Genomic DNA, 15784 nt, shown 5'->3' on the forward strand with positions numbered 1-15784 from the left:
ATGCATTTTGATGCAGATAGATGTGTGTATATGGGTCGTGTCGACTGCTAGTGATGTAGTTCGGAGCACTCGTAGTCAGCCATATTGCGTATTGACTGTGTCTGTCCGTGTGAAGCTACTTGGCAGCGTGTGTGAATGCTAAGGTTACAGAAGAAAACCTGGCTGTCTGATTGGTGTGCAGTGACCTTTAGCATCGATTGTCGTGTACCATTATTTGCAGTGTTCCAATAAGAAATCTGCTCGCAGAATTCGTTCACAATGGATAAGGATTCGCTAAAAAAGCAGATTGAGAACCTGCGCTATCAGGCGCAGATGGAAAGGTGGCCCTTAAGCAAAAGCATCCAGTCGTAAGTTAAGCATTAGCGTATTTGATATGAGTCATACACTTATACGGTAATAGATAGCCTAGACTAATTGGAAAAATTCATGTGAGTTGTGTTCCAATAGCTTATTCTGCACACTCATAGAGCATATATTGCAATAAGCGAATAAGCTGGCTAGGATAAGCTGCTATAAATAGCATAATTCGAGAGCTATGTTATATAGCTGTTGCTATATATATATATATATATATATATATATATATATGGCACTATTGGATTGTTAGCTGCGTTTCTAAATACACTGAACATTAAACTGACCGTTGTAATTATGATTACTTGTATTGCACATTAGGTAGTAAGGATAAGTGAATCATCTTTTGCTATGAGCTTCCAATAAACGTTCAGTCGACTTCCATAACTAGCGTCCAAAAAAAGTCCCTGTTAGATGTTTTAATGGTGACTGTGCCATTACTAATTGGCACTTATCACCTCTGTGCTTGCATCGATTATCGCGTCGGTTTCCATATTGTAACAGGGTGCGCCGCTCTATGCTTTTTGCCAGCCTACGAATGGAATTAGATACGAAGGAAGCATAATGAATATATGCCTTTTCTAAAACAGATTCAACCTGCTAATATTGGATCGTGTAAAATGGTGTTGGGTTATTGCACTGTTGGAACAATGCATTTTTTTGGTAGTGGAAAACTACTGTGTTTGTTTCCAAAGAAATCCCTGTACAGTTCTTAGCATTAGTCTGTCAAATCCGACGCTCTGAATGGTTCTACTATAATAGTGACGTCAAACTGGTCACCTAAGAATAGAGCTAGATCTTCAGTTCATTGCAGTATGCCGTCTTAAATAATTCAATCATACTTATTCGAGTTAGTTGTTAAGTTTTACTTGTTCCAAGCCATCAGCGAATCATGCTAGACAATGAAACCGAATGAGCTAACTGAAAACATTCGTTGCTTTAAAGAATTATATTTTAGATAGTTGTCACGATACAACTGTAGATGACAAGTAGCTATTGTCTTTGAAATTTATTCCGCCATGTTTAAATAATATTCACTCGGATATACGGAAATTTCGGAGCCGTTAATTTTAGTGTCAGCAATCGTTTATTGACCTGAATTACCTGAATATTTACTGGTCTTGCTCTTGAGTGTACATTTTGTGGGATACTCACATACAAGTGAACGATAAATGTATCTCTTGTTATTAATTTAAGCTTACTAATACAAACATATTTGAACCTCTTCCAAATAAAGTTTAATCAACCTATAGTAATTTTATATAATTATAAAAATAAGCCGTTATTTTGTACGCTTGAGGTTTATGGTATTCTTTCAAAGAAGAATGCAAACGTACCATAACATCGGTTGCTTAGCACAGCTCGGTATATTTCAGATGAAGAGTTCACTTAATTCAGTCCTTAATGATCATGATACGATCTGAAGTGATGACGTGATGGGGTTGTGTCGACATGATAATTACGGCTGTTGATGAACAAGTGCAATGAGTGAATTTTAGAGATAACAGCGTCGGAATTATCTATTAGCTCATCTTGCTTGCGTGTTCTTCCTTACACCCAGGTGGTTGTAAAGGTGCAGCTAGCGGAAGAAGAGATCTGGTAAAGCCAATCGATACTGTCTAGGCGTGTGGTATCGCACGCGGGTATAGGAGTTTCACTGAGGTCTGCCGATAACGTCGCATTAAAAATGCACGAATGCTTCTAACTCACTGGCCTACACCAATAAAATAGCGCTGTTGTGACTTTTGAATGCTACCAGCGTTCAGTGTCGTTGTTCTGGGTTACACATTGAATTGAGTCTACAAATCTGTTTGACCAGTTTAACTTATGTTACTTCATGTTTATTTATGTTTAGTTTACTTTACTGCTCGCCCACTCTGTGGATTTGTGTCCAAGCACATTTGTGCTAAAGCCATAAAGACTATTCAGGATAACTAACGCACTGATTTTAGGCCTTGTTTGTTTTAGTGGTAGGTACGTTCTAGTTGGTTGAAGACTTTTTCTTGACAGAGTTACGATAAATTTACTAACGAATAGGTTGTAATCTAATTATTTTGGTGGATTTTGATTTTCAGGATGCGAGATTACATCGAGGAGAATGAGAAAACAGATCCTTTGATTCACGCGCCTGACAAGAAGAGCAACCCTTGGGCTGAAAAAGCCAAGTGTCTCGTCATGTAATTACGCTGTTCTTTCGTCAACAACAATATAAACAACATTTTCGCTCCACCCCAACAGACTACGTCTTTTCCTGTCCAAACGTCAATAATAGCGTCAACAATATAAATTCCCGCGTCCGCTGCCAATGTTCGCCGCTGGTGACCTGCTCAAACGAAATGATTTATTATCAACTCTCTTTGTTTATTATTTCCACTGCGAAAACTATCGCCTTGCACAGATGGAACGTATGCCAGTAAAGAAACACCAGGGCAGTTTGGAGGTCCTTCTCACAAAAAGTGTTCGCTGTGTTGTAAGCCTAACTAGGCAAGCTTTCATTATGCATGACGACGAAAACAGCGCACATAGTGAAACCAGCTACCTGCTATGTGGAACACGGAAGTGAAGACGAATCAAGTAACCGGTGGTGGGAAACAAGCGAATATCGGAGAGTTTCAAGGGCATTGGACTGCCGTCAATTGCGTACTCGTTCTGGAAAGCCACGGAAATGACAATTCTGACCGCTGTAAAAAGCATAACGCATAAATGGAGATACTCTTTGACAAATTCAATCTGATCTGCTAAACCCGCACACGAATTTTCGCCTTTGTTACAAAGATATATAGTGAAATTTCCTTAGCAAACAACAGAGAGGAATTAAAAATATGCATGTGTTCGTCGGCAATTTATAAACTAAACACCAGCAGAAAATGAGGACGGCAACCGAGCATTTATAGCTCGTTATGTACTGCCATGCTTTGGGAAGGACGCGCAACCATTTACTTCCGATCTTCCATTTTCGGAATCGCACAACTACAACATTTTCACTACCTGAATAGATAGATGCATGTTACTGATTCTCACGTTGAATACGGTTAGGATAAGCATAATTAGCACTCATGTACCATGTATTTATTTTGGCCATACAAATGAACAACGGATTAATATTTTTTTTTGCAATTTACAACAAAGCGGTGCGCGTCCTTCCCCTTGATATCGCTTCAAGCACAGAATGACGATAATGTTTGAAGAAAATATTCTAAGAATTTGACCGCGTGACCGGCGGTACGGCGTAATTATAATGTTTCTGAATGTTCAAATGTGCTATTTATGACAGATATGTCTGTATGGTCTGGTGTAAGATCTGAAAGAGCTGTATGAGCGTGTTCTGTGCTTACGATACATAAACGCGTTTCTCGAACTGGCTCGAATCGAGTAAATATCTCGAATTATTACTCGAAGTGTCAAATACTTGGACTGCCTTTGGGCTACTTTATTGATAGCCTCTTCTTTTTTATTTGAAAATCCGGACGGAATTTAACAGATTAAATACACTATGTTTTAAAAAAAAAGCAGTTGAAAATAGAGCGATTTGTGTGAGATTACAGTCGTGATGAGCCATCTTGAGACCACAATGCCATAGTGTTTTGTTGTTTATATAGGAAAAGAACAAGCGAGAAAAGCTAAATCCATTAAATGATGATAATGAAATTTTCTTTGAATTGAATTAGCAATGATAAAGCCGTCCGCCGCCGGTCACTTGATTCGAAAATGAAAAACAAGCGTAGGATCATTATATGAGAATGTATTAGCAGTAATAATTAAGAAAAATGGAAGTATGTAAAGCGTACACAAGCCGCCGACATATTAAATAGGTATCACATGTCTAGGTCAGTTTCTTTAATCCTGCCTCGAGAACGTGGAAGCATTGAAGAAATCGTATAATTGTTTAATTAAGAGTAAAAACATAATCATTTTTTTACAGAACAGAAAGGTATGACGTATGGTTACACTTATCGTCGCCTATTCGGAAGCTAATTAGATGAAATAGTAGAAGCCCAAAATACGACGAGAATAATATGTGTTACATTTGTGTGTTATTATAAATCAGCAACTGATTATTTTTATCCTTATCATAAAAAAATTTGAATTGATTATAATGAATAATATATAAATATACGAGTACATATATAGAAACATTAGACGATAAGTTAATTTCTTCAACCTAAAACAGTGCTGGTATATTGAAATGGAATGCATAAAATAAGTGGAAAGCAGCACTGCGTGTCTCGGAAGTGGTTTAAAGTGAAACAGAAAAAAGGTAAGAAAAACTAATAAAAATATAACAGTATAAACATGTTAATATAAAAAGAAAGTAAAACCAAAACATCCTGCACAACTAATTCTAAAGCGTCTTTTTCTACTAGTGTCAGGAACTTATCAAATTCCTATCGAAATCTTTATAAAATTTTTAACAGATGCTTCATAAAGTATTGAAACATGATTCGAATTTTTATTCCTGGCACGTACGTAATTAGCTTTTAATGTAGCAGATTGTATTCTGATCGTCCTTGCGTTAAAGAGTGTTATTTCAAAGAATAGGAATAGTTTTCTTCACACTTGAATTCAATACCTATCAGCAAATCTACATTTCAACCGTTGTCATCGTCTTATAAATTGAAGAGTCAGTTTCACCAACAACATACAGCATAAAACAATTATTAAATTAATAACGACAAGTCGAAGAGTTGATTAGTTACAGTAAAGTAAACTAAATAGACATTGTTCATTGAGTTTTGTGTGCTTTCTACACTACATCAGGAGAAAGAAAACGTAAATGCAGTGAATTCAAATTGATTAATAATTTGAAGCAGCGGAACTCTGCATGATAGAGTGAATACAGCTATAGACTTATTTTTTTTGACTAAACTTTATTTTGAGAGGTGACAACCGCTTCATATTTTTATGTTTTAGAGATTTCCACGGGCTGCCTGCTCCAGTTCGATAGCCTCAAAGAGAGCCTTGAAGTTACCAGCTCCAAAACCCTAGAATGAAAAATCTCAATTGTAGATTTACTTTAAAATGCGTAGATATAAAATTTACGTTAAGTTTGCATCTATAATGCAGTATGGCAGGAAAATATAATACGCATTTAACAGAATGTCCGATTGGAATTACGATCTCAAGATATACAACAAAATTTATATTTCAACTATTTTATTCGCGTTATTTTTTTCCTTGGAAGGCTTTATAGGAGCTTGTAACAAAAGGTCGCTCAAACTATTATGTATGAGAGAACAACATCTCGTAATAAAGCTCATTTTGATGATTGCTCAGTTTATACCTGGTGATTCCTCCTCTGTATTACTTCAATAAAAAGAGTAGGACGATCCTGCATCGGACGCGTGAAAATTTGCAGTAGATACCTGAACATAATAAATAAGCATTAAAACATTAAGCAAGAAACCCCTCAAAAGGTAATGCGTACAATTAAGCACTCAACATTTTTAGTAGACACCTATTAGTTCATTACCGGAAATGATTCAACTCTGTTTTTTCTACTAACCGGCTGACATGGGTTGTATAGCGCGGCTAACCTGGTCATTGTTCAAAAACTACCTTAGCTCTGTGACACAAAGACTGTTGAAGGGTGTTGTTAAAAGCGTAAACTCGGTATTTTGCATTTTTTAAGACATAAAGTCGGAGTCCTTACCCATTTTCATCATAGTCGATCAAAATAGAAAGACGCTGAAGCTCATTCAGGTCTTCGGCGACCCGGACCTGAGAAGGCAACAAATTATAATCATATAAGAAGAGTTTTGCCGAATTTTTCGAAAGAAACAGCTACTTTTTTTTAATTTTAGTTTTATAAGGTATTAGTTAAATAGTGAGGGAAATCATTCTATTCAAACGTCAACGTAAACCTGTCGTTACGTAATACGATGTATGCTAATCTCTATAAAAAATCTTGTTCATAAACAAGAAGTCTAAAATATCACATGTATTCAGCAATTACAATAATTTTGTACTTCGTGGGATAATATTTTACTCAAGACCGAGAAAAAGCACAAGCAACGCAAGCATAGAGTAGCATAGACTGTATTATTCTGCATACCAGGAATAGTGCACGTCTCTTACATCGTTTACGTTGGATGTGTCGCAATAACTATTACTGAGTGAAATCACGGGCTGCCATCCCGTTTGGGCGTCGCTGATAATACACCTCCAGACAGCGTATTCGGTGATTAACTTTTGTTAGGTACAAACCTTAGAGGACTTCAGCTTATTTCTTAGTTGCTCGTAGTAGGTATCTGGGGCTTTGAGGAACGTCATTCCACGAGCGCGCATTTCTTTGATCTGTAATTTTCGCCAGAAAAACGCCCAATTATAGGCGCGCGCAGTAAACATCACTGCAGAGTTTTCCGCTTGTCGGCGGACAGACGAAAGATCAAGGTGAGATCCCACGTTGTGTCTTATTGAACATTAAACTCTTAAGAAATAAATCGGCTGCGCTAGCTAAAATATCTTTTTAACACGATATGATGGTGGAATACTGCTACATAGTTGCAACGGTTTACTACTTACAGTGTGGATTATATCGTCGGTGTTGAGGGCAATGTGTTGCGTTCCTGAGCCTCCATAGTACTCTACATACTCTTGAATTTGTGATTTTCTTTTTCCAGGGGCAGGCTCATTCACTGGCATCTTAATTGTTTCATCAAAGTTTGTCATTACAATTGACCTGCATGTATCGTAAATCAGTAAAATACGATGGAAACACATCAGTTCACAAGTTCCTACACACAAATTACAGTTCGTACATGCAAGTTCTGATTAAATTTAGGTTGATTTATTCGGTATATTCGCTCTTCCTGATTGTAAAAGCAGCTATTCATTTAAGAGATATGCGTAAAAGTAACATATGGTTAACAGGCTTTAACTGCGACATAAATTCGATTACTATCTGTTTCTAAAAGTGATTCGGGATTCTATACGCAGCAGAAAATGGTGAATAGTAAGTACTAACTACCACAGGAACACATACAATTATGAAGCTGGTAGCCGATGTTTATTCATGGTCGTAAAGTCATATAATTTTTCTTCTTGTGTTACTCAGTATGGAACTCACCTGAGCGCTGAGTACTCTGTGTGAATTTGCTTGTCATCGACCGACCAAAACCGATGGAACTGTAGGACTTTTTCGTACCATTCCGCAACAGGAAGCATTCCATTATCCGGCTGATTCAAAACGCAATGGTCAATAAAACGAACACCGCAGGCCTCTCTAATCCGTAACAAAAAGATATAAAGAAATTAATCAATGTTTGCGTAAAACTGAAGTTGTTACAGAATGTTCATGAAAGATATTATAACATAATGATATAAAGACACGATCTGTCTTGCTGCATACTATAAGCAAATTTTTTAAGCGATTGGATTGGAGCGGCTTTATATGCCCTTAGCCGCCATGATAGAATTTTTACGTAGTTCCTCAGGATCCCTGTTAGGTTATTGGATTATCTAATATAAAAAAAACTACTCATTTCTTTTCCAAATGCTTACCCCTTGCGGACTTTGACAGCAGTATTATTTGGCGTAGCGTCAGGATGCGGATGATAATTAGGCAGGAACGCGCCTTTGTAGTCATTCAGCTCAACTAATGTGTGGCTTGTATCACCGCACTGTAATAAAATAAAATGCTTAATTATGGCGAGACCTAAATTTTTATATAGCTCAATTAACCTGGCGCTCACTCTCAAGATTTGTGCTATATCGAAGGAGTATGCTGGAGCACTTTTGCACACAAAAAGAAACCTGGGTAGAGCTACCCTTATTCAGTCCCTAAAATCTCTTTGCTAGAGACCACGAATCCTTTTTTGACTTGATCCTAAATACGTACGGTGCGGATTGTGGCAAGTCTAACTCTTCCTAAAGTATCGCTCTCTTCATGGATATCTCGAATCACTTCTGCACCCCTTCGTTTGGCGAAGTCCATGATATAGTCGAGATCCTCGACGGCAAACGCAATGTCCTTAACACCATCGCCATGTAATTCCATATGGGAAGAAAACTCTAAAAACACGCAAAGGCAACGTCGTACTAACTACAGCGTAAATTAATTTCAATATTTACTAATGACCGCTCACATCTAAATAAATTGTTCTATATATCCAGAGTAAACATAATTGTCGTACGCATCATAATCAGTGTCGAATTTACACTACTAACATGTAATTTTAGCTCGCAGATTTAATCCTACTAATGTAGATAGAAAAAAAACATAATACCCCGCTAAGAAGTCAATTAAATAAAAAAAATCCTTGCTGTTATTAGCTAACAGTACCTGCTCTAAATATACTGGAAAACTGCATTGGCATTGTGTCTGGCATATTAGCAAGTACCGCAAACATAGCGAATTTCACTCGTCACCGTTAGTCTGTATTGTTTCACTAGAAGTAGTAAAAGTGTATCTGAATGATCATTTCAAATAGCCTGACTTTAATCAATCCGAAATTTCACTAAAATTGTTTGCTTTAGTTGCACATAAGTACCTTTAATGCCACTGGCGATGGAAGTCACAGGTGACATTTAACAGGGCATCTGTCGAATTTTAATGTAAGATCATTTGTGCTTACCTTTATTGCTGGGGTTGAGGGGGCTCTGGAAAACAAATATTGCATCCTTTTGTCGCACAACATGGCTGACGACGTCTCGGTGGCCTAGAAAAGACCATATGAACGATTTGTTATGAAGCCGGGCAGCCTGTTCGAGTAATAATCCCTAAGCCTTGGAACTATTGTGTATCAACTAAATAATAAGGTGTATGTTCCACACCTGTCTCAAGTCCTCTATAGCAAAAGAGTTCGAATCCAAGCTTGTCACAGTAGTACGATGCAGCCTGTTTTGCGTTGCCAACCCAAAAGGTCAGATGATGGAAGTTGAGGAAACGACCCCCCTCGGGCTTAGAGCCCTTGTCAGTATACGAGGTCTGAAAAAAAACAGAAGCCGGATTGTGTCGATGTTAAAACGATATCATACGGTAATCACTTCTTATGTATTCCTCTATTTCTTAGATGTATTAATCTAGACAAACAAAGAGATTCTCTTCCTTAATAGCTAAGTGATGAGGGGACATATAAGCGGGGTCCTGTTTTAAGACGAATGGCCAAACGCGTAATTACTGTATATTAAACTATGTTTTTGCATAGCCCTTTTACTACCAAGCCAAAAAGAAAGGCAAAAGAGAAAATACACGACATCGTGACGCTGATGGTAAAATACTCACAAAATGGCTATTTGTGCTTGCAGTAAATGTAATAATAACACGTGTAATAAGGTTTTAGTTCTCCTAGCTCACCATGATAGCTTTTTTTTGCTGTAAGAGTACAGCCTGTGCAACACACGAAGCGTGAAGGATTCCAACAAGAGTCAGGTAACTAAATCTTGTCGAGCATGTACGCACCCGGAGAAAACCACTGCAGTCGAATAAATGCTTTCTTCATAATCGACATAAACCCAAATCTTATTAGTTGCGTTGCCCTCAATCCATGCCAAGTCACAGAGAGGAGGTGTGAATAGTCTATAAACCGAGTCTTTCTTCTTTTTAACATTTTTGCCAACGTCATACTGGTATGAGAGTCCGCGTAAATATCGCCAGCATCGCCACCCATGATACAAGATAGCGACAACGCATAATTATGGTAAGAGTGGAATATCTCTTTGTATCAAAGGAAAAGAAATTAGAGGCAAGTGTAGTAACGAATACAGTTTCACTAAGAACAACGGGGAAAAGGCCTCGAGATAATGTCATCACATCTTCGATGTTATCTCATGAAAAAATATTATCGCTGACCGTCGGCACATGCAACATAGCTGCGAATTACTATGTTGGTTTGTTTTCAATTAAAGGTTTCAACTGAACCTTTTATTATACTGGCTTGGTAATGGAGTTTATAAAATATTGTGTACAGTCAAAATTTGAGGTTTTCTAAAGTGCTTGCTTTCTTGCTGTTATTAGGAAAACGTTCGAAATCGTCCTCAAAATGAATATGATTATCTAAAACGAGCTTCACCCATGTTCAGTTCTGATGGCACACGCATCACGAAATTGTAGATTCCAAAATCCACTGTATGCTTTGAGTAACTCGACAAATTTTAGCAGTTCACAATGCGCTAAAATTGATGTACTAAACGTCAATACACACGCATATGCCTCAACGTCTTTAGCATGTATAGTGGGGGTCAACAGTTTACGCAAACGATTTTGACCATCGCCGCAAATCAAAGTATGTGTATACAGTAAGCCATGAAAAATCAACTTGTCGCAAACCGAGTTAATTTAATACTTTTTAATGGCATGTCACAGTGCTCTGTGTTTTTACATGCCTGGCTCGAATCAGGCCACGAACAATATATAGAGTAGTTCGATAGATTGGTTAAAGGCGAAAAGGAGCGTGACTGTAACAAACATACGTTCCATTATTACTAACTAATTAAGTAACTATGTTGATACGCCTAAGATACACTAAGCTTAGTATCCGTCAGAGCTACAAACAGTCAAGTACGAATCTCACTGTACCGCAAACCCATAGCGATCTATGTTAATATAAATTTTAACACGTAACGGCTCGGTGTGCAGCTTAATAAAAAAAATTTACCTCTCTCATATAGACTGCTGACAATATACGTGAGCAAAAATGAATTAATGTCTAACGAAAATTAACATTATAATTTAAAAACCATATTTTTTTGCAAAATTAACATTCTGTTTCGTATTAGCTCTTTCGATAACAATTTGCGAGGATAATGGAATCCTTTGGATAATGGAATGGAGGTTTGAGGAAACTCACAAATAACATCGTGACTTTCTACACACGTCAATTGTGAAATTCAGTTAAATGAAATAAAATCATTTTCAAAATGAATGATTTTGAATGAAAAACGATGCTTCATAGCTCGGAGATCTTCCTTATTCGCCGAAAATACTAACCGGCCACTTGAGTACTACATCCTTCTCTGGGAAGAAATGGCTTCTTATTCATTCCGTTGTTACTAATATATTGTCGTTATCTTCATTGTAAAAAATGTTGTTCATCAGCTGACTTATTCAGGTGGGAACTGTTTACTAGCAGTTCAATCACCTTAAGGAAGTTCGTACCGTTCTGGCTTGAATAATTGCACCTTTGTTAAACGCAAATTACACTTAAACGAGAGCTTCCACTGAGTAGCACGTGCTGAATACTTCACATGTTTATGTCCTGTATAAGATTCTGATTTTATACAATTTGCTTTTCTACACTTCCAAGTTGCTGAACAAACACTTAGATAACAACAATTGATAACTATGTGATATAAAGTTGAAGACAATCTGTTCTGTATTCAATCCTAGCCATCAGCTAGGTTTACTCACTGATCGCAAATAATTCTACTATATAGAGTACGCAAAGTTTAATTAAGGACACACTGAACACATATGAATAGCAAACCGCTAGCTATGACGCGGCAATTATTTTCTCGAATTAGTTTTAAAGGTGTAGTGGGCTACCATTGTTGCACGCATAATTAGGCACTGCATTTGGGTCACGAAACTACTAAATTGTATTTCGTTCAAAAGATGTATGTTAGACACTGTGTGGGAACAGGAAACCTGGAAGAGTTCAAGTCGTATCATATGAAGTATCGTGTACGCGTTTCCATTCATTTGAGTACAATCGAGAAAAATTCAGTTTTGCAAGTTTGCTAAACTATACCTAGAATTGAGGGTCCTTTGTTAATCGTTTCAGCTATTTTAAGACGTTTAAAACCCACAACGTTACATAATGCAGACATTAGTTCTACTTGTTTATGTGGCATAAATAAATTGACTTTTTCGACATCGTTCGTTCAGTGTAGTGAAAATATATAGGCTAACGATTACCGTTGAGATTACATTTTAGCTGTTAGGGCTGAAACCACTCTACGTCAAAACACGTGAAACGGGGGGCTTCATGCCTTTGCTGCAATGGGAACCAATTTAGAATAGTGTTTGGCATTTTTCGTTTTTTTTTCAATAAAAAAGCTCAAAAGTATTTCTATTTTTATTGAAATTGTGATTACGCATTTATTGATCGACGAGGTAATGATAGCCAACAAAAAGCTGTACAAAGTTTATGTTCCGAATGCGGGAAGTCAGCCTAAACACAGGGTCATAATTTTTTTTTTAGTGTTTGTAACAATATTTGTAGGGTTTAAGTAATTATATTTTTTTTTTATAACTTTTTTGCATCTGTTCCAATTGAGTTAAAAGTTTCTGGATGGGTAGTGAAAAAGTATGGTCAGTATGAGGCAAAAGTCAGCAGGTGGGAACAATGAGACAGTCCGACGAACCCCAAAGGCCACTCTGATAGAGACCTTAAAAAAGATTTCTACCACTTCTCAACGTCGCATATTGAGTTTTCATATGGTTTGACGCTATTTAACGAGAAGCGAACTTCCTAATTGAACGCTTAGAACGATCCACAACCGTACTTTTAAACACAAAAATAGGCATTAGTGAAATTATAGGACAAGCATTTTAGCTGTGTACCTTCAACTTACGGAATTTTTTTTTGTTTCACGGCTATCAAATGATGGATTTTTCCGTTTTCTAGCATGTCGACGTTATTCTATCACCTTTCGTAAGTGTGATTTACAGTAACTTGATCCCTCATGAACAAGCCCAAGCATAAGGGAAAACTGGTTATTTCGCAAAGAATTACGGCCTTTATTTGTTGTGTAGGGTTGATAATCAATAGATTTATTGTATATAGGTGTTTTTTTTGAGAGTCTATTACGGAGCTGGAGGGTCTTCGATATTCGTCTCAGCACCTTAAAGTAAAAACTTAGTATGTATGGAGTATTCCTTCAAATCAAATATAGCAAGCGCAAAGAGCTTTCTTATTAAATTTGACTTTGCTTACCCTGGCTAAACGTTTCCATGTTTGCGCTATACATCTGAGATCAAATTCGGCGCAATTTCCCGCCAAAAATGCGACCATGCGTCTGCTACAGCCGAATGCTGTGTTCGATTTACATATATGGGGCAGTGCATGATCGCTTTAACTGTGACTTGGTGTAGAATTTGCTTAGGTATAATCACGATATTAATTATAACGCTAGTCCTTCTTGGGTTATTTTGTATGCAGTTATTCGTAATGGCGACTCGTAAGAAAGGGAACTCTCGGACCAAAATCAGCGAATTGCAGGTGCAAATTGCCAATAATAACAATGACCCTCTTGATCAGCTGATTGAATTTTGTAAGTATCAATCTGGAGCAAAAAAGCGACCCGTTACATTATATTATTACTAATGTCATACCATAATATAAATCGAGCTAAATGTAAAACTTGATAGTTTATTGATGTGCCGGATGGGTTTCTGCTTTATTAATCTTATAATGTTTATGACCATGCGCGCCACTTTTGAGGGGATCCTGTTGGAAGGAATCTCTCACAGACTTGAAAAAAGTTCTGTCGTTAAATTAAAATTGCAATAATAGAGTGATGAACAAATACTTACACGTTCCGTATTTCGAACATGCAAGTAGAACAGTCAGATGAATGTTTAACGTTTTGTATGCTTACGTTTTTTTTGTACTGGCTAAGATTTGGTCGAATGTGAACATATTGTAGCTGCCAATATCGTTTTGTTCGATTGTTTTATTATTTAAATCAACGTATATTTTATGTGCCATTCTATGAACGAACAGCGATGTGCAAGTTTCAACGCGACGACCTCCGGTTAACAATTAGCCGATGTCGGGCTCTGGATGCATCTAAAGAACTTCGTGATTTTGTGTTCCTCCTAACAGAGCTAAACATGCGCGATATGTACGAACAATCCGACTGGGGTTGGAACGCGAGTCAAAAGAAGAAAGAACTGTCAGACAAAACATCCCAATATCTCATTGTCAAAGGTGGGCTTCTCTAGTATTGTCCAACTCTAACGCTAAGTAATAACGACCATACAAATATAAGAATCGTCTTCAATTCCACTTTTTAAGTGAGTTTTTCATTGAATTTACCAACATATAAAAGATTTTCTAGGCAAATAAAAGTAACAGTTGGCGAAATCGTTTACGTTACGCGATCCCATTCGGATTCAGCCCACTTCAATAAATTCGAATCAATTTGTCCGCTACGTAGTTCTAACGTCGTTCCTATACATAGCGGCTGTAACGAAGAATTACGTCGGTGCTAAATACTGCAGAAAATACACTATAATAATTCATATGAATAAAAAATGCTGATTTGCGCTTGACAAAATTCGATGAAGGACGACGTGGTTGAATTCATGCTTTCTTATTATTATATTATTCGGTTACAACCCACAGCAGTTCCTTGGCTGTTTTTTCTGTCGTAATGCGTAAGTCAGTTTTTTAGCACGTCAAGAAATGATAGTGGCTTCTACTCTCTATTGGTCATATGATGATAGAATTATTCCTATATTTGCACCTCCAAAATAGTAAACTCTGAACTTAGTGACTTTTAGTAACATGCGATAGAGAATAATTATTTCCAAATAACTCCGTTTCAGATGATTTAAACAACGACGCGGTAGTAGGCTTTGTTCATTTTCGTTTTGACATAGATTTCGATCGGGCTGTGCTGTACTGCTACGAAATCCAGCTCGTTAAGGCAGTTCAGAGGAGAGGCATAGGAGCACATCTAATGGATATTCTTTATAAACTCGCCGAAAGGTCTGTAATGGTAGAACGGGAAGTTAAGTCAATTTTAAACGCTCGTAGTGCTTCAACCGTTTAGCAGTATGCTGACAAAAGTTTGAAAGGCATTCGTACGGTAACAGAAACTCCTAGTTCAGAAGTGACGTTTAATGTTTGGTCTAGTGCGAGTGATCACTCTACAAATTGATTATTATGTTGTCACAAAAATCTATTACAAATATGATAAGTTTTTTACGGCTCAAAAAACGAGCGTTAAGTGCCTTATATCGTACTAGAAGGTTGGCTGGTGCTATACTATTATCTAATTGATAACTCCTATTATATTTATTTTCATTTGTTTTTCTTTCAGGTTTAAAATGAAGAAAGTAATTCTTACTGTCTTTAAACATAATCTTCAGGCCTTGAATTTCTACACAAAAAAATTAAATTTTCGGCGGGATACGACGGACCCAAAGGAGAACCATATAGATTACACAATACTTTCGAAAAAAGTTGAAAAGGATTGATCTCAAAACAATTTTTATATGTTTATATGAAAGAACTTTTAACAAATTGTGTATAAATATGGAAAATAATGCATGTAAATAAAAATTATATTATTGTGTCAACTCTAACCACTGTTTACTCAATATGTTATGTATTTGAGAAGAAGTGGTACACTAAAGGAGCACTTATACGTAATAGCTTAGCCAATCTCACAATATCATGTGTCGACGAAGAAACGAAAACTAACTGCGTGCCAAAAGAAGTAAAACAACAAAAACTGCACGTTGCTTCTAGTGTATCAACTT

General features: G+C 36.9%; 3 protein-coding genes across 5 annotated transcripts; 2 read left to right on the plus strand and 1 right to left on the minus strand.

The window, feature by feature from the left end:
* The first annotated feature begins 53 nt into the window (after window positions 1-53).
* Ggamma30A (guanine nucleotide-binding protein subunit gamma-e) lies at window positions 54-4694 on the plus strand. Its single transcript, XM_086972220.1, has 2 exons — window positions 54-347; window positions 2430-4694. Exons 1-2 carry the CDS (start codon window positions 259-261, stop codon window positions 2533-2535), a joined length of 195 nt encoding a protein of 64 aa, XP_086828346.1. The 5' UTR covers window positions 54-258; the 3' UTR covers window positions 2536-4694.
* A 508-nt stretch (window positions 4695-5202) lies between these two features.
* Hpd (4-hydroxyphenylpyruvate dioxygenase) lies at window positions 5203-9805 on the minus strand. The gene is made up of 11 exons (XM_022849565.2): window positions 9650-9805; window positions 9127-9280; window positions 8928-9011; window positions 8192-8364; window positions 7855-7973; window positions 7421-7576; window positions 6877-7033; window positions 6559-6648; window positions 6005-6072; window positions 5636-5717; window positions 5203-5336 (listed from the first exon to the last, which is right to left on the minus strand). Exons 1-11 carry the CDS (start codon window positions 9650-9652, stop codon window positions 5262-5264), a joined length of 1161 nt encoding a protein of 386 aa, XP_022705300.1. The 5' UTR covers window positions 9653-9805; the 3' UTR covers window positions 5203-5261.
* A 3499-nt stretch (window positions 9806-13304) lies between these two features.
* Window positions 13305-15607, plus strand: Naa40 (N-alpha-acetyltransferase 40). Of its 3 annotated transcripts, none has more exons than XM_022849566.2 (4): window positions 13305-13566; window positions 14019-14225; window positions 14846-15008; window positions 15343-15607. In XM_022849566.2, exons 1-4 carry the CDS (start codon window positions 13347-13349, stop codon window positions 15497-15499), a joined length of 747 nt encoding a protein of 248 aa, XP_022705301.1. In that variant the 5' UTR covers window positions 13305-13346; the 3' UTR covers window positions 15500-15607. The 3 variants fall into 3 exon arrangements, with proteins under 3 accessions (XP_022705301.1, XP_022705302.1, XP_022705303.1); XM_022849567.2 differs by lacking the exon at window positions 13305-13566 and adding an exon at window positions 13599-13776; XM_022849568.2 differs by lacking the exon at window positions 13305-13566 and adding an exon at window positions 13603-13776 and having other exon boundaries at window positions 14121-14225.
* The last annotated feature ends 177 nt before the right edge of the window (window positions 15608-15784 follow it).

Source organism: Varroa jacobsoni, unplaced genomic scaffold (assembly GCF_002532875.2).
Source record: "Varroa jacobsoni isolate VJ856 unplaced genomic scaffold, vjacob_1.0 scaffold_1410, whole genome shotgun sequence".
In the NCBI taxonomy this organism is placed as follows: domain Eukaryota; kingdom Metazoa; phylum Arthropoda; class Arachnida; order Mesostigmata; family Varroidae; genus Varroa; species Varroa jacobsoni.